Below are 24,278 nucleotides of genomic sequence, written 5' to 3' on the forward strand. Positions count from 1 at the left end.
TCTCAAATTAATAGTCAAACAGAGTTAAAGAGTCTTCAGTTACTCTCTCTTTCTTTCTTTCTTTCTTTCTTTCTTTCACCACATTTATTCATGCATGAAATGGTGACCAAGAATGAACACTGACTGACAAAGCTACACTCAGAAGGGGTCTCAAACAGGTAGCTCTCCCCACCCGGGCTGTGTTTCCCAAAACCATAGTTGCTAACTAAGTTATTTAATAACAATAACGAATTTGATGAACAAAGTCACTTTGGTAAAGCTGATGAAAAATTCCTATCAAACCAAATTCACAATCTACAAAGTCAGAAGGTAAAGGAATTGAAAGGAGCGTTAAAACGCATACAAAACGTATTCAGCTGTTAGGTGGAGATCAGCTATGTGAATACGCTAATAGCCTATGAAACATTAGTAGTTAATTTTGACGAAGTAGCTCTTAGAGGAAAAAGGCTGCTCTTTAAAGACCCGTGTTGCTCTTTATGTCTGTTTCTTTCTCTTCCTTCAGTTACACTTTACTTGACAGTACCGACATAAGAGTGACATGACACTGTCATGAATAGGTCATGAACATGTCATAAACAAGTTATAAACGTTTATGACATAACGCTTCGGTTATTTTTAAGTGACATTTGATTTTTGTCATAACAAGTTAGCAGTGTCATGTGTCATGACACTCTTATGTCGATACCGTAAAGTGTTACCCTTCCTTCTGCTGGTGCTGTGCGTGGATTGGTTTAGAAGTTTCAAGTGGCCTGTAAAGCTGTAATTGTTGCACCCTAAATTTAGGCCACTATTTTGCCGCTGAGGTTGTCTTCAGAGATATATGTTAATAATACGCATCTGGCTATGTGAGACAAGCTCTTTTTTAGTCTCCCAGGGTGACCTGGAAAAGGCACGTGTGGTCGGCTAGTGTATAAGTGGGTCATCCTCCATTGAATCATCCAGGTTTGTGTTGCAGAATAGCTGTTAATGGCTCGTGTAGGACATCCACACATCTGAACAGGCACATACACACAATCTCTTTCTCTCACACACATATTTATGGTCACTGAGACCCAACACCAGATGTGTGTTCAGGTGTTCAGGCCCCTCTGAGGGAGGCCAGTGAGCAGTGCAAATGCAAATGCAAATGCCCTGCTGGGTGCAGCAGTCCATGGAGGCCCCTAGTGTGGTGCTTTACATATCCACACAGATCACCTGCAGCACAGGTGAATCCTCTCCGCCCATTTGCCCAATAGTTTCAGCTTCACCACCTCTCTTCATTCTCAGGTCCTGTCGGTCAGTCTGTCGTCTCCTCTCGCCTCTCTCTGTCCTTTTCCTTAATCAACTGAAAAACTTCTCAATGTTACTCAGTTCAGATTCAAAATCAGCTTGGTGTGCAGCAAAGAACACTTAAACACATTTGTTATACCAGTAATATGGTAGGACTATGTACCAAACATGTCACTGATCTCATCATCTCTGCCTTTTGCCTGTCTTCTGCTTCACACTCCCCCACCCCTCTCTCTCTCTCTCTCTCTGTCTCTGTCTGTCTCTCTCTCTCTCTCTCTCTGTCTCTGTCTCTCTCTCTCTTTCTTTCTTTCTCTTACTCTCTCCTTCTCAGGTATGAGCGGTTGGAGGACCAGTTGAATGACCTGACGGAGCTTCACCAGAATGAGACGGCCAACCTGAAACAGGAGCTGGCCAGCATAGAGGAAAAAGTGGCCTACCAAGCCTACGAGAGGGCCAGAGACATACAGGTACAGACACACACATACACACACACACACACAGAGGCACACATACACACACACAGAAGCACACACACAGAGGCATACACACACAGACACACACACACACACACACAGGCACACACAAGCACGCATGAACACACAACTTGTTTTTCTTCAAATTCCTTTTCACTGTGTCACAACCGCTATACAGACTCACCACAACACACACCTTGAGACATACAGGTACACACAAACACACACACACACACACACACATACAGAGACACACACACAGACACAGAAGCAGACATGACTGCACACACACAGGCAAGCCTTTTCACTGTGTCTCCACTGCTATACAGACACACCACAACACACACCTTATATACAACATACTGTACCTGGTACAGTCTGGTCTCTTATAACAGTATCTCTCTCTCTCTCTCTCTCTCTCTCCCTCCCTCCTCCTCCCTCTCTCTCTCCCTCTGTCTGTTTTCAGGAGGTTCTTGAGGCCTGTCAGACGCGCGTCTCTAAACTCGAGTTACAGCAGCAACAACAGCAGATTATTCAGCTGGAAAGCGCAGATGCCAAGGTCTGTACCTGTGCAGCAGCTCTCACGTACCAGTTACACGCACACACACACACACACACACACACACACACACACACACACACACACACAGACGTGAATATACACAGAACCATGCACAATTTCACTCTCATGGGCATAGACATAGTCCCTGTCTGACACACAGATGACTCTGTCTCACTCACAAGCAAAATCACTGACAATGCAACTCTTCATGGAGACATTCTTTCACTTACGATATCACACACACATGATCCGATCATGCCATTCTGCCAGACTTTCACACACACTCACTCACACACACACACACACACACACACACACACACACACACACACACAAACAAAACTCACACACTCAAACAGTGCCTCTCTCTTCCTCTCCCAGGTGCTGCTGGGGAAATGCATCAACATCATGCTGGCCATCGCCACGGTGATCCTCGTGTGCGTTTCCACGGCGGCCAAGTTCACCGCGCCGCTGCTGCGCAGTCGCCTGCACATTTTCGGAACGTTCCTGAGTGTGTGTCTGCTCGCCGTCATCTGGAAAAACTGGGAGCACGTGCAGTCTGCTGTGGAGCGCCTGATACTGCCCAGCTGAGCGTGCGTGTGTGTGTGTGTGTGTGTAGGTGTGCGTGCGTCATGGGTGTAAGGACAGGTGGTTAAACCTTGAAAGAGTGTGTGTGTCTGTGCGTGCCTGTGTCTGTCACGGGTGCAAAAGACAGGAAGTTGAACCTGAAAGACTGTTGTCGACCAGAGATAAACTGTATGTAGCTAAAAAGGAAAGAAAAATATTTTTTTAAACACTTGAAGCCTTTTTCGTGGTGTGTTATTGATGTGTTTGACATCTTTCTCAGCAAACCTGAAGTAAGTTTGTGTGCGGTGTGTGTTTTTGCTGGTGTGTGGGTGTCTTAGGTGTGAAAAAATTCTCTTTGTGGTTTGATATTTGAGCTCTGAGCCAGTTGGAAAGCCTAATCCAGCCCTGAGTGCTTTACCCTCTCTCACTCGTCATTGTGTGGACGGAGGCGTGTGTGTGTGTGTGTGTGTGTGTGACGAAAGAACATCCCCTCAATTCAACAGCACTCAAGAGAAAGACCTAACACACTATCTGTGAGAGAGGGAGAGAGTGTGTGTGTGTGCGCATGTGAGATGAAGGGAACATACTCCTTTACCAAAACACTATAAAGAACACTATAAGGGATGAGTGAAAGAGAGAGAGTGGGAGAAGAAGCAGAGGAATAGTGAAATGGAGAGGGAGATTTTCTTCTTCATTTAGAAAGCATGTTGTCATGCGTCCAGCCTCTTGTTTTCATGGCAAAGCCTCTTATGTGCTTTTTGCCTGTTTGTTATATGCTACGTGCTTTTTGTCGTGTGTGTGTGTGTGTTTACGTGTTTACGTGTCTATCTTCTTTTTAATTATGCTGTTTGCTTCAACAAATTGACCTTTGACCTTTATAGAACTAAAGAACCTCCCACTCAGTGTCCTTATGTTCTCTCCTTTTCTTACGGGATGGGGACCTCTAAGAAGTGACAGATAGAAGTGTGTGTGTGTGTGTGTGTGTGTGTGTGTGTGTGTGTGTGTGTGTGTGTGTGTGTGTGTGTGTGTGTGTGTGTGTGTGTGTGTGTGTGAGAGACAGAGAAAGCGCAATGCTGTGTGTCTGTTTGTGTGTATATGCAAGTGTTATTTGTACTGTTACAATGAGCGGACTGTCCTTTGATAACCTAAGCAACCTCCCACTTTGTGTTTTTGTATGATGTCACCTCCTCTTGTGTGGAACAATCCAAGGTCTGGAGTAGGAAGTGGTGGACAGAAATGTGTGTGTGTTTTTGTGTGTGTGTGTACATATGAGAAGCACATAATGGTTGTAAGCATAATAAACAAGTTCAAAGTTCTCTATGTATGTACATGCGGGTGCTTGTATGCCATGGACAGGGCTGTGTGTGTGTGTATGTGTGCGCGCACGTTTGTATTTGTATTGTATGCATGTGTGTGTGTATGTCAACTGGATAATCCGGTTATGAATCTCCTCCATAACACAATTTTACAAATTGAAAAATAAATCCTCTTCTTTTTGCAAATGCTTCTTTGCCTCATAAATTCTTAAGAGCTTTGGTGAATTTGTATGCATGTGCTTTGGGAATAGATCACAGCTTGAAGCACGTAGGTCTCCGTAGGTGGCCGACATTTTCACACTCTACGGAACAACAAGCCCTCACTCATGCCTGCGCCTATTCATGTTTGATGAGAACATAAACGACGGGATCACCGACAGACTGGTTCATTATTGAAGTTTTCAGCTCTCTGCGTGTTTTGGCTGACCTCTTTCTGCCCGCGTGGATACATCTCAGGTCATTACGAGGGAATGCTTGTGAAGAGCGCCCTCTGCTGACTGAAATGGGTTTGTTTCTCATCTCCCCCATTTTTTTATTCAGGACATCGAGAATAAGATAAGAAAATGTTTTCCATTCAATTTACTTAAGAAGGAAATGAGTCTTTTGGTAATCTGACAACACAGTGAAAAATAGAATACACAAAGTACATACAATACAAAACAATAACAATACTTCAGCAGCAGCAAAGATAGTTTGAAAGATATATAGCCTATCGGTCAAAAGTTTGGGGTCACTTAGAAAGTTCCATTCCACTCCATTATAGACAGAATACTAGCTGAGATTAGTTGCATTGTTTTTGTTTTAATCAGGGCAGCAGTTTTCAGATTACATTATGTTCTTACCCTGGGAATATAGGGCCCTTGGAACATAGGACTCTAACTGGGGAACATAGGGCCCCTTTTCATGTCCCCATACCTACCATGTTAATCTGGGGAACATAGGGATGACCCCGCATGGAGCTACATCAAAATAAATGGCTATTTTCAAACTACTGACTGAGGTTCAAAATAGCCTTACACTTCGGTGGTAGGACAGACAAAGCAAAGTATTGTAAATTTTGAAAGTGTACAGAGAGGTTATAACTATCTAGCTGTCTCAGAAGGCAGTGCATTGCCTTGCTTCATGTTCCGGTAGCGTCAAATCAGTTCAGGCTACATTGTTTTGTTTTCTCCATGGGTGCTCTACCATGTGTTCCTCTCAAAGGCTCACACGCCACAAATGGCAAATTGTTAATTTCATCAACATAAAATAACACTTAACACTACAAAACCATTGTTTTCATAACAAAGCATTTTAATTACTTACAAAAATGTATTACAAAATGTCTAATAATATTGATAAACACAATAAACCAAACAGTAATCCAATTAGCAATGTTATCAGTCAAAATTAGAATTAGGAATTAGATTAGGAATTAGAAAGTAGTGCTGCAATGACCCAACTGTAGTCGGTGTGGGTGATGCTGATATGTATCTTCTGTGGTGTGTGTGTGGGTGTGTAGTTTGATTAACACTTCTGTAGTGTCTGGGTGTGATGCTGATGTGTATCTTCTGTGTGGTGTGTGTGTGTGTGTGTGTGTGTGTGTGTGTGTGTAGTTTGATTAGCACTGCTGTAGTGTCTGTGTGTGTGATGCTGATGTGTATCTTTTGTGTGTGGGTGTGGGGGAGCAGCAGTTGTGTCAATGCCTTACAATCAGTCAGCTTGAGTTTGATTCCTGTACCTGCTGTTGAGAGTCTGTGTCGCTTTATAACAGTATCTCTTAAGACTCTTGTTTGTACTTTATCTTGTAGATTATTCCTGTGATGATTAAATACTGACTCCTCACATGGGGAAGAGCAGGTGGCCAGAGAAGGTGGTGTAGTGGTGACCATCGTCATACACCCACGCATTGGCCCACAGCTTGACATAGATCACATCTCCCACCTCCAGCAGCAGAGAAGTTCCATTAGAGGGATTCACCTGGTATGTTGGCTGATGACTTTTAGCATTGAAAACAGGCTCTCTGTTTTTAAAAACAGTGACACCTCCAACCGTAGATACATGACCAACAGCATGAAGAAACACCATAAAGTGCTCTTCTGACTGGAGCTGTAAACACCCCTGTAGCAGAGAGAAAATAAGAGGAAAAAATGAAGAGAAAAAAGGTAACGCTTTATAAAAGGTTTGTTAACTAACCATTCACAAGGTAATAAATGGTTTCTTACTATCATTAGATAACATTAGTAAATTACTTACAATTAGTTTATAAATAATTTACAAACATATTGTAAATGCGTAATTTACCATTTGCAAGGTATTACTAAATGGTTAGTTAAGTCTTTACTATCATTAGATGACATTAATGAAATACTTACAAGTCGTTTATAAGTCACTTAAAACACATTGTAACCAACATGTATTACATGTTTCTTATCAGTTTGTAAGCTGTTTGGCAGCCCCCAATCTAAAGTGAGTACTATTTATACTTTACTTTAGCTTTTAGGCCTGACTCAACAGATGCATTTGTCCAAAGCAATTTAGAAAATTGATGAATCTGATGGGATTTGAACCCAGATCTCCAGCTTGAAAGGCTACCGCCTGTGCGATCACTGGCATACTTGGCTTTAATGAAAGCTATTATTGATCATAAATCATGACAAAAATAATAGCCTTATAATAAGGTGTGTAAATTAACCATTTACAAGGTATTAATACATGCTTTGTTATTTACTATCATTAGATAACATTAGTAAATTTGCTATTTAATGATAGTAAATAGCTAACAAAGCATATTACCTTATAAATGGTTAATGGCAGTTTCTTTCAACTGCTTACACACAACATTTTTGTTTGACACACTTTTTTCTAAACATGTCTTTCAAACACCATAACCCCACACCAAGTCTGCAAAACTGTACACTACAGTTTTTTTTCAACTCTTTACACACTTGCTTGTCACACAATTTTCTAAACATATCTTCCAAACATCATAACCCCACACCAAATCTGCAAAACCATACACTAATTCTCAATGTTTGACTCAGTTTTCAATGAACTAAAACACATTTTGCAAAACATCACACACAATTTTCTACTTAACACACAAAAATCGAACAGGAAGTAACTTGATTTCATTTTTCAAACACAACCCATCAAAATGACACACTAAATCACCAGTGCTTCACTCTCTCTTCACATGTGTAAACACTCATTACTTTACTGAACACCATCCAATCATTACATTAGTATAGGCCTATGAATAGATACACCACAGGTATGGACCCTTTCAATCTGCTCCTAGAGGATTTCCGTTTGAAATGTTCAGAACCAATGCAGATACTTTGAAAGGAAAATGACAGTAATCGTATTTTTATGTACAGTAATGTTCTACAAAAGGTCGACTTTATGTAAAACTTGTCTTTTTTTCTCTATTTTTGTTTCTCCCCAGGTTACCATTAGCTCAATACATTTGTCTAGACATATGAATACATACCCCCCCCCCCCCAACACACACACACACACACACACACACACACACACACACACACACACACACACATGCCTTACGCCACACACACACACACACACACACACACACACTTTTCTTTGGAAAAAACAAAGTAGTAATTTGATAGTAGTTAGTCATTTCCATCAGCTTTTTCAGAACTCCATGTACATCTGATGGTCATTGTATTTTGCTTTGCTTTGTTCTTGTTGGCTGTAGAATACTGTATTCGCAACAGCAAATTATTTGGGAAAAATCACTATTTTTGGTTTCAACATTGCTTGCATTTTTACTGTATATTTCAACTTCTCTCTGTAGATACCGTAACTTTCACTCTTAACTTTGCAAACCTTCCTTTGACATGTAGAGACACACAATATCAGTGAATAAAGAAAATGTGAGGGGGTCGACTGGGAGGCACTAGTTAATTTGACATGGAATGACCAACCTGTGTTTGGATTGTAAGCGTTGCCAACATTAGTGAAAACGCGTGTGTGTGTGTGTGTGTGTGGGATCTGATTAGCATTGTTGTTCTTATCTCTGGCTTTACTGTCAGGGCGTTTGATCAGACCAGCGCTGAATATCCTGATAAATAATATCAGCTTTCATGTCTCTTCCCAGAGTTGTTTATGACTTTATTCTATTTACTCCTTGTAAGATAACTCAGTCCATGGGTGCTCTTCCTTGTTTCTCTGAGACTCTTGGAGTATCATACGTCAAACATGACAAATTACTGTTTTTATCAGCATAAAATAGCACTTTAATACAAAACCATCCTATCACAGGAAAACATGTTATTTACCTATAGCATATATAAATATAAATATATATAGTATATACATGTATATATATACACAGTATATATATACATGTATATACATATACTCTGCTGATGCTGGTACAATTGGAGGGTTCTTCATACTTTCTGAAAGCACTGTGGAAGTCTCACAACATCTGGTCAATAACGACATTATTGTGACATACAGGGGCTACCTAGCCTAGAAATCTAGACGCGCCCCTAGCGGCAGCAAATTACATTTGCTGCCAGGGCTAGTCTAGCAACTCTCCGTTGGCTTGTGAGCTCCAGAAATCAAAACTTAATCAGGGCATTGAAATCGTGTATAGAGTCGTTTGGTGGGCTTAACATAATGATTGATGGCAGAGTTGCAACGGTTTGACTTGAATTCCCTGCTACTTGAAAACAAATATCCTATTGCGTCCTATTGCGTGCAGAGGGAATTTGAAAGACAACTGATTATCCCGCCCCTCGGACTGAGCACTGCGAACGGTGAGTGCCCAGACCCTACATTTTAATGTGGGTCTGGCTCGCCAGGCTAGGGGCTACCCCTTTCTCTGTGTAATATGATTTCTGTTTTTATTTCCTGGTTTGTGGTGTGTGTGTGTGTGTGTAGTTTGATTAGCACTACTGTTGTGTATGTGTGTGTGATGCTGATGTGTATCTTCTGTGTGGTGTGTGTGTGTGTGTGTGTGTGTGTGTGTGTGTGTGTGTGTGTTTGTGTGTGTGTAGTTTGATTAGCACTGCTGTTGTGTCTGTGTGGGTGATGCTGATGTGTGTGTGTGTGTGTGTGTGTGTGTGTGTGTGTGTGTGTGTGTGTGTGTGTGTGAGTTTGATTAGCACTGCTGTAGTGTCTGTGTGTGTGTGTGTGTGATGCTGATGTATATCTTCTGTGGTGTTTTTTTTTTACAGATAAATCCACATTTAGGCCACCGTCATTGGACAGGTGTGACAGTTGTCAGGTGTCTGACACATGAATGAATGTACAGTATGTGGACTACACATCAAAAGTCATGCTTGAGTCTGAAGTAGTTTTAGACATAAACTAGTCTAAAGTTGCTAAATGGCTTATAGCCACTTCTGAGAGAGACACACAATATTAGTGAATAATGGAAATCTACGGGGGTCGAGTAGGAGGCACTGGTCACTAATTTGACATGGAATGACCTACCTGTGTTTGGGTTGTAGGAATTGCCAACATTAGTGAAGATGTGTCTGTAGACCAGGGGTGTTGCTGCTGAAAAGGGGCCTGTATTTCCACTGCTATGATGCTAGCAGTGAGGCAGAGAAAGACACCCTCCTCTCATCTCTCTCCCTCCTCAGCTCCTCGACCTGGCTCCCCGTCAGGTTCACACTGCCTCCTACAGCTCTCACAGCTGCTGCATGCTCCTCCTGTTTCTCCTTCAGCTGCTGAATAACAGCTCTCTGCTCCTCCATTGTCTTCTCCATGAGACAGTGGAGGAGCAGTCAGGTCTCCATGATCATCACTGTCTTCTCACTGGCAGTTAGTCTGGTCTCCATAGTTTCTGCTTTCTTCTCCATGGCCTCCATTTGTGTCTTAGTGTGTCTGAGCTCCACTCTTTGCTCCTCTGCTGTCTTCTCACTGGCTCTCAGTCTGGTCTCCATGGCCTCCATTTGTGTCTTAGTGTGTCTGAGCTCCACTCTCTGCTACGTCATCAGAATGCTCATCTCTCTCAGCACAGTGTGGATGTCAGGCTGGCAGGTTTGTTGGGTGGAGGAGTCTGTGGCTGCAGCTTCAGTTCTCTGTGCTGCATCCATAACCTCATTTTCTCTGGTCTCTGCTTCACCATAGTGGCCCTGGTGGGTGATGTCATTTTCACTGAGGGTCTCTCCTCTAAGCTGTGTCTCAGCCAAACAGCCGCACAGCAGCACCAGTAGAGCTCCAGATGTCTTCATGCTGAAAACTGTTCAATTGTTCTCTCCTCTCATATGCTGCTTGTTTTTCAGTCAAATAAATATCCTTTTACCTGGCTATATAACTCCACGTGATGTCCTTGGACCATGGAAAAATTCATCAAACAAACACCGTCATTAAAAATGCACACATGAGTTGCAGTCCATGTGCCATCTTGCTTCCTGGTGCAGTTTACTGTCCAAGGTCAGAGTTGTGTTGTTAGTCAAAGTGTTGTTAAGTCAGCATAAATCATCTCAGACACATGTCTTCATACTCCCTGTGAAGGAGGAGGAGCTGCAGTTTATTGTAGTGTTGTGTTGTTGTTTTGGTTATGACCTTGATGATGATTCCACACAATGCTCTAATTGCCCCAATTCAGAACCCAGCAGCCAGACTACTCACTCATAACAAGTGATCTGCTCAACACCCCTATTCTTTCTCATAGCTACACTGGTCACCGGTTCGAATCAAATTCAGAATTTTACTTCTCACTTTCAAAGGCCTCCTTGACCTTGCTCCTTCCTACCTCTGTGACCTTCTGATCCCTTATAGTCACTCCATCCATTCAATCACTCCATCCCGCTCAGATCCTCTAACAAGAATCTCTTCACTGTCCCCCACTACAGACGCTCTACCCTGGGTGGCAGGTCTTTCAGTGACATAGCCCCTCTAAGGTCTGGAATTCCCTCCGTGATTGTCCCTCCTTTCCTTTCTTCAAAGCTCATTTCAAGACCTTTCTGTTTCGTGTGAGAATTGGGGAGAATTTTGCACCCATTGTTTTCCTGGCTGGTGGGATCTTGAGTATCCTGGCAACAGCTGGAATGATGAGTGAAGAGGGTGGGTGGGGTCATTCTAAAGCTGCCTTACTTGGTTATGTTGCAATTGTTTTTCTTTAGATATAGATAGACAGATAGACACAAACAAATATATACTCGTTTATTTATTTATCCCGGGGAAATGCAGGCATTGATCTTCTTGGTCTGGTATACCTGAGTCAGCTTGTTGTTTCTGTGTTTAACTGAGAGGTCCCTAGACCAGGACAATGTTACATGGGAGAACACCGTAGTGACCTAGTAACTTGGTCAAGGGATGTTTGCTCACAATCACATAGATACTACGGGAGAGAGAAGAAGGACAGTGTGTGTGTGTGTGTGTGTGTGTGTGTGTGTGTGTGTGTGTGTGTGTGTGTGTGTGTGTGTGTGTTCACTACTCGTGGGTGGGTGAAATACAGCCAAATTCCTATGTGGATCACACTGGTCACTATTTTTTTTTTTTTTTTTTTTTTATTGGTAATTCAAGTACAATAAGCATGGGTCAAAACAATCCATAAGGAATCCATCTATGTACAGGATCAGGTGTAATTAAAAGGAGGAAGCAAGAGAAAAAAATAAAAATAATAAACAAAACAGAAAAAAAAACCCATATAACTAGGGCTTAGTCATTAAATCATATTCTGTAACACTGTTCAAAAGTTGTACTGCTTTCTTAGACTTCATAGCTTTAAGGGCTTTTGTATAATAAAGGAAATCATTGTAAAACCCACTAAAAGTGGGCTTAACCGTAACGTAACGTATTTACATTTATGTATAAAAAATTTACAGAGAATAACAATCACATTTACTAAGAGATCATCGTTATCATTCACAGTAAAGAGTCCATATATAATGTCCTTCAAGTCAAAGTTATCTAACATAAAACATTTAGGACTGAGCCAGTTATGAAGGTCAAGCCACAAGGTTTTAACATAAACACATTCGACAAACAGATGCTCAGCGGTTTCCAGCCCATTACAAAATACACAATTATCAGTTTCAATCCCAAAGCGCCTTTGGATTAAATCGTTGGAGGGGTATATTCCATTCAAAGTTTTGAAATGTAGCTCTTTGGCCTTAGGCATTATGGGATATCTCATGTATTTAGTTCGCAAAAGCTGTATACGATTCTTTGGAAAAACCTTTAAAATAGAATTTCTATATGTTAATAAGGGGTAAGACCGGTTGATAAATAGGTTTCTAAGACATTTGTTGGAGCATCTAAAACTCTTAAAGTCACAACCTTCAACAAAGAGCTGTGGTAGGGAAGGACAAATATTGGGATCTGAAATTATTCCTCTTATTAGGCCTAAAATAGAGTCAGGTATGGCATCAAATACAGAATGATATGTATCAATGTTGCAGGTTAACTCATACTTCAAACAAAAGCTTTTTTAAAAAGTTAATATGTTAAGAGACATCCATTAGAATCAATTAAATGCAGGACTGGCCAGATGCCCTTCTCTAGCCAGTCCTTGATAAACAAGGATGACTTCTTTACAGTAATGTATCTGTTGTTCCAGATAGGTGTGTTGTGAGGGGTAAAATTATGATTGTACAGAATCTTCCAGTATAGAGCAACCTGCTGATGGAAGAGGGATAATTTGATGGGCAGTTTCTGAATACAGAAGTCACATTTAAGGAAAAAATCTATACCACCTATTTTTTTTAATATTTCATGGGGGATATGGTACCAGAAGCTGGTACTGTTGTTTAAAAATGATTTCAACCACTTGATTTTTAATGTTCCGTTTATGGAGTCAATATCGATGGCCTCCAACCCTCCATCTCTGATGTCTTTTATGATTTCTGATCTTTTAACATAGTGAACCCTTTTCTTCCATATGTAGTCAAAGTTTATTTGATTGATTTTTTTTAATGGCTCTCTTGGAAATAGCCATTGAATAAGCAGGATATATACACCTTGAGATACTCTCCATTTTTTGTTAGAAAGACTCTACCCAGTAAGCTAATGTCTCTCAGTAACCATGAATTAAGTTTAGCCTGACAATCCTTGGTTATCCTTGACACATTCATGTTCTCCTTTCTGTTGGATCACTAGAAATAAGTATACCTAAATATTTAACTGTAGATTTTATGGGAATGTTATAGGCTTCGGTTAGATTGCACTGGTGGATAGGCATTAACTCACACTTATTTAAATTCAATTTCAGGCCAGAGGCTTTAGAGAAAGACTCAATCGTCTTCAAAACTTTTGGTGTCTCGCCAGATGCTTCATAAAAATAGTTGTGTCATCTGCCAGCTGGCTAATTACAACTGGCAATCCTAAAACGTCAAGTGGGGCAATATTTGAGTTTTTTATAAGAATAGAGAGCATTTCTGTTGCAATTATGAAAAGAAGGGGAGAAATAGGACAGCCTTGTTTGATTCCACGTCCCGATATTAAAACGGGGTGAAGTGCCCCCTGGTAAGGAGATGGAGCTGTTAGTATTGTTATATAGGGAAGCTATACTATTTCTGAATTTATCACCAAAACCTAATAGTTTTAAACATTGAAAAATAAAAGGATGCTCAATAGAGTCAAAGGCCTTGTAAAAATCAAAAATAACAAAAGCCCTCATCCTCAATCAAGTGTTTGTAGTCTAGTACATCAAGTACCAAAGCGAATGTTATTGTGGATAGATCTACCCTTCATAAAACCAGATTGGGAATCACTTATAATGGTGTGGATTTTCTTTTTTAATCTGTTAGCATAAACAAGAGTTATAATTTTATAGTCATTATTTAATAAAGTAATTGGTCTCCAATTATCTAGCAGTTTGGGGTCTTTGCCATGTTTGGGAATTAAGGTTATTATACCCTGTTTCATGGTGGGGGGGAATGTCATAATATCTGTCGCTTCCTTTAACATAAGAAGGAAAGGGCCTTTCAGTGAATCCCAGAAGTGTTTATAAAAGTTGGCAGTAAGACCATCAATTCCAGGAGATTTGTTTAAGGATAAACCTTCTACCACTTTATCAAGTTCCTCAACAGAAAAGTCAGAGTCACACAATTCAGCAAAATCAGTATCTATACGAGGAATAAGATGCTGGATATTACTGAAGAAACAGTTTGCATCAGCACAAGAATATGCAGAAGAGTACAATTTCTGGTAGAAAGAAACCACTTCCTTTGTGATCACAACTGGATCTTTATTCTCCTCTCCCTTTATTAGTAAAGATTTTATTGAGTTTTTTTCTTGCCTTCTTTTTTCTAGCTGGCAGAAATAGGATGTGCTTTTCTCCCCTTCCTCTATCCACTTTGCTCTGGACCTTACATAGGCTCCTTCTGCCTTTCTGAGATAGATTTTATCAAGTTCAGAGGACAAGGTTTGTAGTCTTTGTCTGTCCACATCAGTAGGGGGCGTACTTTTGACAGAGCAAGTTTATTTCTTTAATTAAACTGAGTTCTAATGACTTGTTGTCTCTATTAATCTTTTTTCCATAGGATATACAGTACTCTCTTATTTTAAATTTAATGAATTCCCATTTAGATAGATAAGATGCTATGGAGTAATCTGATATCACTTGTGTAATGATGGCTTTCACACCATTATCAAACGCTTGGGACTTTAGCAGGCTACAGTTCAATTTCCAATAACCCTTATTGCAATAGCTGACATTAGAGGGTTTTACACTCAGTTTAATAACCTGCAGTGATCTGTGAGTGGAGCAGCTGAAATATAGCAATCTGAAATGGTGTCAATCATGGAGAGTGAGACCAGCCAGAAATCAATTCTTGATTTGACAGTGTGGTTTGGCTTGAACCAGGAATATTGCATGGTGTTTGGATATCTGTGTCGCCATGGATCCAAAAGATTATAAGAGCGACAGATTTCTGATAGAATAGAGTTATGGGAGTGGTTTTGAGGTTTGGGAGGGTATCTATCAAGGTGTTCATCAAGGACCATGTTAAAATCTCCGCCTATAACAATAGTAGCTGTTGGATAAGAGAGTTTACAATGTATGGTTGCAGAAATGTCAGATATCATCTGTCTATTTTGAGTTAGGTTATTGAAACCGTAGACATTGACACAAGTATGTTATAATGATCATTAAGGTCTAAGACGCATACTAACCAATGGCCAGAATTGCTTGATTTAGACATTACCACTTTGGCTTGAATTTTGTGAAATAGAATTGCCACGCCAGCAGCTCTTGAAGAGCCATGATCAAACAAAATTTTGTCACCCCATTGACTGACCCAGAATTTTTGGTCCTCTGTAGTTGAATGAGTCTTGTAATAAAATAAAGTTAGCTTTTTCGCCCTTACAAAATAAAAAAATAGATTTTCTTTTAGTAATATCTCTTAAGCCCCCACACTGGTCACTATAAAACACATCACTTTTTACTGTACAAAAATGCATTGGAGTCTATCAGCAGAGGGCAGCACTGACAACATTTAAGCGTACTTCGAATGTGTTCTATGGTTATTCAAGAGTTGGCAAGCCCAGTCTTCAGCGTCTAAATTTGCTAGCACCTGCACCAGTGATAGATCTAACAGTCATAAACTGCACAGTGAAACGCATACTAGAACATAAATGAATATTATTGTAGATCTGTAAAAAATTTCACGCTAGGTTTTGAGACTTACGAGGAAGTTGTGCGACTGCGATTTTGGAATCACACCGACAGGGTCAACTCAGGTAACGTGAATTTAGCCAACGTTACTGTCGTGTTCGTGGGTCCGTCACTCAACCAACATGCAGAGTTTGAATATTTTGTGTCGCAATGCGGCTAAGGTAAGATTTCCCCAAGACTCGTGAACTAAGACTTCTTTCCGTTCTAGCTTTTTCACTCCATGTTATCTCACGCCGGCGATTTTGACCTAGCCAGCTAATGTCAACAGACGCTAGGCATCATTTGCAACAACGACATGAGTCCTGTCAGCTGTTGGCATTGGCTAATTAATCTAGCTAACTCCAACTCACAACACCACACACTTTAAAAGCAGGCAGTTTTTTTAATGTGCATATCACATTGTTAGTAGGCTAGCACACACGTAAACCTAACGTTAGCCATGATGGGTCTATTAGGCAGCTAGATTTGAAATTAGAGGTTAGAGCGAGAAGTCAGCAGTTTGTTCTACTCATAGAGGTTCTACTCTACGCAGGAAGGTCCTAAACATTATTTACGGTGTAGTTGCGCAAGACCTGGCCTTCAGCTTATAGACGCATATGTTGGGTAGCCTAGTCTATGTGGGATGGTCAAGACAACAGACAACTCCACATGATCTTTAGGTACTAAGAAATCCAGGAAGAAGTTAGTTGACAGTTTGGGTATAACTGTCAGAAAATGTCATAGACAGTATAAGGGAAAAAAATGTTGCTAATAGCTGTTAAAAGCATTAATGGCTAATGAAGTTGCCACCTAAGTGACGTAATTTGTTCCTGTGGTTATCCAGCGGGGTCAGGTGATCCCTTCCAAGCTTCAAGGAGTGACGACAGTGTGCGCAAGAACATATGCCGATGCTCCAAGTAAGCACACGCATCTCACCCCAGGAATTTAGAACTCAGAACTGACATAAGCACTCACAGACACACACATCAACATTAAAACATGTATGCGCTTCAAATGATATATCAGGGTTCTATTCGCAGTATTTGACACTTCTGTCAACATTATTATAATAATAATAATAATAATAAGCTTTATTTGTATAGCACCTTTCATACACAGAATGCAGCTCAAAGTGCTTTACATTTGGAACATTTAACACAATAATAGTCAGTCAGTCATTATCAATCACATTGCTGTGCTATGTTTTCTGTGATACAATACATCCACAGTTTTCTTTGTTTGTGAATCCAGCTTTTCTCTCCTCCTCTCCTCTTCTCTCCTCTCACCCCCTGTAGTTGACGCAGATGTCACTGTGGTGGGATCGGGCCCTGGGGGCTATGTGGCCGCCATCAAAGCAGCACAGCTGGGATTTAAGGTAACCTGTGTACCTGTGTAACCTTGTGTATTGTGTTTTTCCATTGGTTGTTAGTGTACACCTGGGCATGTCTGCTATTAACAGACATGTCATGTGCATGTGTGCACTATTAGCAATGTAGAACAGTGTTTTTCTGTTTTTGTTACCAGTCTCTTGTTGCAATGAAAGCATTCCATAGGCTTGCTATTAAAGAGGTGTGTGTGTGTATGTGTGTTTGTGTTTCAGACAGTGTGTGTGGAGAAGAACGCCACCCTAGGAGGGACGTGTCTCAATGTGGGTTGCATCCCCTCGAAGGTTAGTGAGTGTGTCGCTGATTCCTGAACTGGCTGATTGTTTGGGGTGTTGTACCGTTTTATGTTCCTGTGGTCTGAAAACAGTGTGACCGCTCGTGATCAATTTGTGGGTCTTCATATCTAGGGGGGTTTTTGGTGTGTGACTGTGTGTGTGGTGTGTGTTTGTCTGAGACCAAGAATGTCATTCTATAGCCTTGAAATTCTGACATTACACAACTTTAAATGCCACAGAGCTGTAATGATGTGAGATAAAGTGCCATTTTAAACTTTGTGGGAAAGTGTGTTGGTGTGAGATCAGAATGAATCAGTTACTGTGTGTGTGCGTGTGCGTGTGTGTGTGTGTGTGTTCATGGTGGATAAAGTGCCATTTTAAACTTTGTGGGAAAGTGTGTTGGTGTGAGATGAGTGAATCAGTTACTGTGTGTGTGTGTTCCAGTGCACTTGTCAGCTTTTCATTTTGTTTGCAGGCTTTGCTGAATAACTCACACTATTATCACATGGTCCATGGAAAGGATTTTGAAAGCAGGGGAATAGAGGGTAAGACTCTCTCTCTCTCTCTCTCTTTCTCTCTCTCTTTCTCTCACACACACACACACACACACACACTCCTGCTCTCAAACTCCTTATGCATACTCCAAATACCAGTATTAAAATGAAATCATCATGCATAAGCACAAAGATGCACATTGTGTGTGTGTGTGTGTGTGTGCAGTTACTGGAGTGAAGTTGAACCTGGAGAAGATGATGGCCCAGAAGTCTGGAGCAGTTAAAGCGTTAACAGGTGGCATCGCTCACCTCTTCAAACAGAACAAGGTAACGCTGTGCACCTCCACGGAAATTGTTGAATTATTTGAAAGTATGATATTGTAGTGAAGGTAGAGAGTAGTCATCCCACCTGAGGTGCGTTCAAATTCGCAAACATAGGTGAACAGTTTTCCGTTTGCCTTGAGTTTTCGGTGAATGTTTGCGAACAATCGCCAACAGTCTGCGGAGGTAGTTCTCCACAAACATACAGTGGAACTGGACGTGAGCTTGATGAAGCTAACAATACAATTACTGTTACAATGGAATGCCAAATCTTTCAAATTTAACTGTTCAAAAAAAATATATATCCGCCACTGTTTGCGAATTTGAACGCAACGGCAAAGAGCCAGAGTCTGTTCTAAATCCAGATTTCAGAAAGCCTGAAACGTTTTGCCAGTCACTGCAGTTTTGCCCTGCTAGTGAAAAAAAAACATGTTATTGCTACAGGATGCTGAGAGATTTTGTTGTGGTATGTGTGATTTCTATGGTAACAGCCGGTTGTCTGTGTGTTGTTGCTAGGTGACCCATGTGAATGGCCTTGGAACAATAACAGGACCCAATGAAGTCACAGCAACAGGCAGTGACGGAAGCAAACACGTCATCAACACCAAACACATTCTTATCGCCACCGGGTCAGAGGTTACCCCATTCCCTGGGATAGAGGCAAGTACACACACACACACACACACACACACACACCATAGCCAGTAAACAGAAGGAAAACCAAGTTGGCCATTTAAGCTCTTGTTACTCCACCCTCAATTCAACATCCAATATCCGTGGCATCCGAGGGTTGCCGCTTCGATCCCTGACTGGTAGGAAAAATGTGGGTTGTGGGAGGGATTGAACAGCGCTCTCCCACATCCACATCCCTTGAGCAAGGCACCTAACCCCCAACTGCTCCCCAGTGCTGGATTAATGTCTGCCCATGGATGTGTGTGTGTGCTCCTGGTGTGTGTGTGTGCTCCTAGTAAGCTCACTGCTCCAAGTGTGTGTTTATGAATGTGTGTACACTAACCCCGGATGGGTAAAATTTGTGTGTGTGTTTCAGGTTGACGAGGAGACTGTGGTGTCGTCAACAGGAGCGCTCTCTCTGAATAAGGTTCCAGAAGAGCTGATAGTAATCGGTGCAGGTGTCATTGGAGTGGAGCTGGTGAGAGAAAGAAACCACTGCAGCACAACCCATCACATAGGGACACCATAACAGACAACAGAGATTAAAAACACTCACCCCCCCCCTCTCTCTCTTTCACTCTTTCTTTCTCTCTCTCTCTTTTTTTCTCTCTCTCTCTTTCTTTCTTTCTCTCTCCCTAATCCTCCTCAATGTTCTACTTGTCCTCTGTCTATTTGTCTCTCCCTCTCTCCCTCCTTTTGTCTCTCTCTCTTCCCCCCTTTTTCCTCCCTCCAGGGTTCGGTGTGGCAGCGCCTGGGCTCCAAGGTGACGGCGGTGGAGTTCCTGGGCCACGTGGGGGGGATGGGCATCGACATGGAGATCTCCAAGGGCTTCCAGCGCATCCTGCAGAAGCAGGGCCTCAAGTTCAAGCTGGGCACCAAAGTCATGGGTGCCACCAGACGCCCCGACGGCAAGATAGACGTGGCGTGAGTCAACGCTCGTGTGTGTGTGTGTGTGTGTGCGCTTGCTTGCTGATGGCACACATGTGTGTGAGCGAGAGAGAGAGAGAAAGAGAATATACATCAGTGTGATGTTGAAACTGATATAGATAGTTTAGCTTAAGTTAAATGTGTCAATATGCCAATAAGTTATCGCATGCTACTTTGTTTAGTATGTTTGCATGTGTCTGTCTGTGTGTTAGAGTGTTAAAATATGTCATTTAAGGTGCCATGCTGATTTGTTCCATGTGTGATTGTGTGTGTAGTGTGGAGGCTGCAGCTGGCGGTAAGGCAGAAACCCTGAGCTGTGACGTGCTGCTGGTGTGTATCGGCCGCCGGCCCTTCACACAGAACCTCGGCCTGGAGAAGGTGGGCATCCAGCTGGACAACAGGGGACGCATTCCCGTCAACAACCGCTTCCAGACCCAAGTACCCAGGTACACACACACACACACACACACACACACACACACACACACACACACACACACACACACACACACAATCTCCATTCCATTTTCTCCTGTAGTATCTATGCAATGAGTGATGTGGTGGTGGGCCCTATGCTGGCCCTTAAGGTGTAGGACAACACACACACACACACACACACACACACACACACACACACACACACACACACACACACACACACACTCACTCACTCACTGTCTTTCCTCTCTCTCCTGTAGTATCTATGCGATAGGCGATGTGATCGCGGGCCCCATGTTGGCTCATAAGGCGGAAGATGAGGGCATCATCTGTGTGGAGGGCATGGCGGGCAGCACCCCCCACATCGACTACAACTGCGTGCCCTCCGTCATCTACACACACCCTGAGGTGGCATGGGTGGGCAAGACTGAGGAGCAGCTCAAAGAGGAGGTGTGTGTGTGTGTGTGTGCGCAGTTTAATGGCATGCATGTATTGTCTGTCTTTGTTTTTTGTGTGTCTGTGAGAGTGAGTGTTTGAAATCTGTTAGCATCTTTAGGTGTATGTCGGTGTGTGTTATTGTTTCCAGACAGTAATTATTACTATTATTATTATTATTATTATTATTATTATTACAAAGTTCTATGTAATTGTGCTGATTGTGTCTGTGTGTGTGTGTGTGTGTGTGTGTGTGTGTGTGTGTGTGTGTGTGTGTGTGTGTGTGTGTGTGTGTGTGTTGATTAGGGAGTTCCTTTCAATGTGGGCAAGTTCCCATTTGCTGCAAACAGCCGGGCGAAGACCAATGCAGACACAGACGGCTTGGTCAAGATCCTCGGCCACAAGGAGACAGACCGCATCCTCGGAGCACACATCATGGGCCCGGTCAGTGTGTGTGTGCGGGTGTGCGTGTGTGTGTGTGTGTGAGTGAGCGAGAGCGAGAGATCCAGAGATTCTCTAAAGCCATGTGTATGACATTCTGAGATCCTTTGTGGCACTTGGAATATGTGCGTATATCTGTGTGTGTGGGAATGAGAACATCTCCTGAACCATCAAATCATGCACACAACAGATTGAGGATTTGTAGTTGTTCAGCTTTTTGTGCACTGGCTGTGGTGTACCTCCTCTGAGGAGACTGAAAAGTCATGCCCAAGTTGGTGTGTGAGGGACACATTCAGCTCATATTTGTTCTCGTGTGTGTGTGTGTGTTGTGTGTTCGCGCGTGTGCGCGCCGGCGTGTATATGTCTTTGTGCGCGCTTGTAGCGTGTGTGTGTGTGTGTGTGTGCGCGAGCGTGTATATGTCTCTGTGTGTGTGTGTGTGTGTGTGTGTGTAGGGTGCAGGAGAGATGATCAACGAGGCAGCGTTGGCCATGGAGTACGGCGCCTCCTGTGAGGATGTGGCCAGAGTCTGCCACGCCCACCCGGTGAGTCAAACAACACTATTGGGGAATTAACCTGTCAATCATTATTTACAGCCAATGAGCATAACCTGACATAACCAACATTATGCATCATGCTTTGCTCTCTCTCTCTCTCTCTCTCAGACGGTGTCAGAGGCTTTCAGAGAGGCTAACCTTGCAGCTTCGTTTGGGAAGGCCATCAACTTCTAAAGCTTTTACCATCCATACTGGTCAACCACGCACACTCTCTCTCTCTCTCTCACACACAAACACTAAACCCTCTCTACACTACAGCATCTGCAGGAGAGGTGTTAGTGTTGAGAGGCAAAGGGAATGAGTGAGATGTTAGCACCCCTCTATGGTAGCACTGTGCCTAGTCATATATAACCCCTCAGCCAGCGCTAACAGTTTCTGTTACAGAGTATACATGTACATATATATGAGTGTTTACTGAGAGAGAGAGAGAGAGAGAGAGAGAGAGAGAAATAATATGAGAAGATGAATGAAAATGTGTGTAAAGGTCAGGAACTGCTATATGTTGTAATAAGGCTAGAATAGAATGTTTTGTATGATGTACAAGGTATGTATGTATGTGTCTACATGTACAGCTATGCAGAAATAAAATATATCAAGTTTAACTCTGTGTGCAGTACATGCCTGTTGTCAGTAGATGGTGCTGACAGTCAGTGTTGTATCAAAACAGTCACAGTCAATATGGTGTGGGGGAATGCTTTAGTTGAAATGTCGGAAATAAGACAAATTCATCTTTCTCGTTTTAGTTCATCATATGTTCAAATTAGTAATTTACATTTATGTTTTAGTTCTGGATGTCCGTTTGAGAACAGATTGCATAGTACATAATAATGTATAAAACAAATAGCTTGGTAATGTGTACAGTTTAAAACAAAAAGATATACAGATTTAACATGATCACAAATTACATTTTTAGCTTATATATTGGGTCTGTTTGTAAGCTTCAATATGATTGTCGCAGAGCTTCTAGAATCTTCCAGAACGCTGAGGTGATGGAATGTTTGGAAGGTTTTCTTGGTTACAAACAGATACTGTAGACGGTGACTTTGTGACTGATCTCCTGAAGCACATCCTTGGCTGCTTTTTCAAGCCCCGCCAGAATCTGGGCTTTTTCCTCTAGAGTCTGCTGGTTAACCACATATGACCGCTCTAGCTCTGAAACACACACACACACACACACACATACATGGATTTTAATAAATGAATCCTGCAGTATATTAAGAAAGTGCAAAACAGCATTGTCCTTTTTACCAATCTTAAACACAGAAGGGGAATTGCTCTGTCGTTATCTTAGCCCCTTTTTCGAGTTTAACACTGTTTTAAACTCGAGTTAAGCACCTCTGGTTTAATCTACTAAAAATAGTTTTTCCTTAATGCTGCCTCTTTAAAAGTTTCCGTATCATCCACTAGAGGGCGCCTGTATGTTCGTAGTCTGGACACCGATGAAGTGGTTTTATCTCAGAAATAGACCAATATTATCCCTTCTACTCAGTTGGCAAGCTTGAATGCTTGTAATTTCCTAGGATTTATTTTGATATGTTAATTAAATGCTAAAATTACGTTGTGTAGCCTACAAAATTGACAACTGCAGGGACTGGAGGCTAGATAGATAAATAGATAGATAGACAGATAGATAGATAGATAGATAGATAGATACTTACGATATAAGGTATGTGAAGTGTCTGTTTCCCCGTTGTCATAAACTAAACCTGGATCTTAAAATCAGCTGCACCATCGCGGGTAGCCTACATTTAGCCTAATATTTTGAATAGCCCATATATTTTTAATGAGTTAATCAACCAGCAGGATATTACAGGGACAGTGTAACAAAGCCTATATTCTGTATTTATGGAAAGCATCCTTCATTTCTTTGGCGGATTTAATGTTTATTGCATAATTAGTCCGTGTTGGGTTTTAACAAGCATTTGGCAGGATCTAGGCTACTCGCATTCCTACACATGTATGGCTCCGATTTCCAGGCTGTTTAACTACGAATCAGCTGATCCTGTGAGAGTTCTTTATTTTACTGTAGGCCTTTATGGTACAAAGAAATCACGTCAACTTCGATCTCAGCTGTGTGTTAAAACTCCAAAACTTCGGTTTTACGGAGTAGCCTATGGTTCTAACGCGCAACAGTCTCCCCCTACGCCTGCTTGTGCGACTGCGTTTCAGCCTCCCAGCATGCAACAGGCGGGTGAACAAATTATCCTCCAAAAGTACATCTCGCTGCGTAGTAATTGCTGTTTGAAATCACCTCGTGGTGCCCACTGCTCTACAACAACACTTGGGTTGTACTTGTACTTGGTTTAGCATAGGATGGACGATATTCTTTAGATAGTATGGTTGAGCCCACCAGCTTTGTGAAGACTGTTGCCCACACTCGGTCCTCGTACACATGCTCAGTATAGTTAGCTTTGCGCAGTGGCAGTATCGTAGCCTATGAGGTTTATCCGAGGCGCGATTATTGCTAGTTGAAAACTTTACCCAATACCCCGCCTAGACGACTTGAAATATAGTCGGCGACGGCAATTTTTGGTAGTCTCTAAAGAGGCTGTGTACTTGTTAACAATAGATGAGTTGTACTT

General features: G+C 41.9%; 3 protein-coding genes, 1 long non-coding RNA gene and 1 other non-coding gene across 6 annotated transcripts in view; 3 read left to right on the forward strand and 2 right to left on the reverse strand.

Annotated features, from left to right (window-relative positions):
- tmcc3 (transmembrane and coiled-coil domain family 3) overlaps nt 1–3,884 on the forward strand; it is a 34,244-nt gene extending 30,360 nt beyond the window's left edge. For both annotated transcript variants that reach the window (XM_048268076.1, XM_048268075.1), the window contains 3 exons: nt 1,601–1,736; nt 2,209–2,301; nt 2,686–3,884. In XM_048268076.1, the coding sequence (XP_048124033.1) occupies nt 1,601–1,736; nt 2,209–2,301; nt 2,686–2,895 (439 nt within the window). In that variant the 3' untranslated portion in view covers nt 2,896–3,884. The remainder of the gene's footprint in view (nt 1–1,600; nt 1,737–2,208; nt 2,302–2,685) is intronic.
- A 1,575-nt stretch (nt 3,885–5,459) lies between these two features.
- Nucleotides 5,460–10,487, reverse strand: LOC125310816. Its single transcript, XR_007196363.1, has 2 exons — nt 9,639–10,487; nt 5,460–6,287 (listed from the first exon to the last, which is right to left on the reverse strand). It is a non-coding gene; the product is annotated as an uncharacterized LOC125310816 (long non-coding RNA).
- Nucleotides 10,488–15,630: 5,143 nt separating this feature from the next.
- LOC125310400 (dihydrolipoyl dehydrogenase, mitochondrial-like) lies at nt 15,631–22,298 on the forward strand. The gene is made up of 14 exons (XM_048267770.1): nt 15,631–15,935; nt 16,598–16,670; nt 17,049–17,128; nt 17,354–17,422; nt 17,889–17,958; nt 18,134–18,234; nt 18,745–18,888; nt 19,277–19,378; nt 19,634–19,824; nt 20,103–20,273; nt 20,526–20,715; nt 21,007–21,144; nt 21,595–21,684; nt 21,805–22,298. The coding sequence occupies exons 1-14, from the start codon at nt 15,897–15,899 to the stop codon at nt 21,868–21,870; spliced, it is 1,524 nt and encodes a 507-aa protein (XP_048123727.1). The 5' UTR covers nt 15,631–15,896; the 3' UTR covers nt 21,871–22,298.
- Nucleotides 22,299–22,375: 77 nt separating this feature from the next.
- The window catches only part of lamb1b (laminin, beta 1b), a 30,236-nt gene continuing 28,333 nt past the window's right edge, over nt 22,376–24,278 (reverse strand). The window contains exon 34 of the mRNA XM_048267771.1: nt 22,376–22,848. Within this exon, the coding sequence (XP_048123728.1) occupies nt 22,712–22,848 (137 nt within the window). The 3' untranslated portion in view covers nt 22,376–22,711. The remainder of the gene's footprint in view (nt 22,849–24,278) is intronic.
- Nucleotides 24,104–24,244, forward strand: LOC125311100. The gene has a single exon (XR_007196428.1). It is a non-coding gene; the product is annotated as a U4 spliceosomal RNA (small nuclear RNA).

This window comes from Alosa alosa, chromosome 17 (genome assembly GCF_017589495.1).
Source record: "Alosa alosa isolate M-15738 ecotype Scorff River chromosome 17, AALO_Geno_1.1, whole genome shotgun sequence".
Lineage (NCBI taxonomy): Eukaryota > Metazoa > Chordata > Actinopteri > Clupeiformes > Clupeidae > Alosa > Alosa alosa.

Excerpts from the sequence above, each read along its gene's own strand:
- LOC125310400 (XM_048267770.1), top strand. The coding sequence starts at position 15,897 with ATGCAGAGTTTGAATATTTTGTGTCGCAATGCGGCTAAG. Across the intron at positions 20,274-20,525 it reads TTCCAGACCCAAGTACCCAG|TATCTATGCGATAGGCGATG; the intron begins GTACACACACAC and ends TCTCTCCTGTAG. Across the intron at positions 21,685-21,804 it reads GAGTCTGCCACGCCCACCCG|ACGGTGTCAGAGGCTTTCAG; the intron begins GTGAGTCAAACA and ends TCTCTCTCTCAG.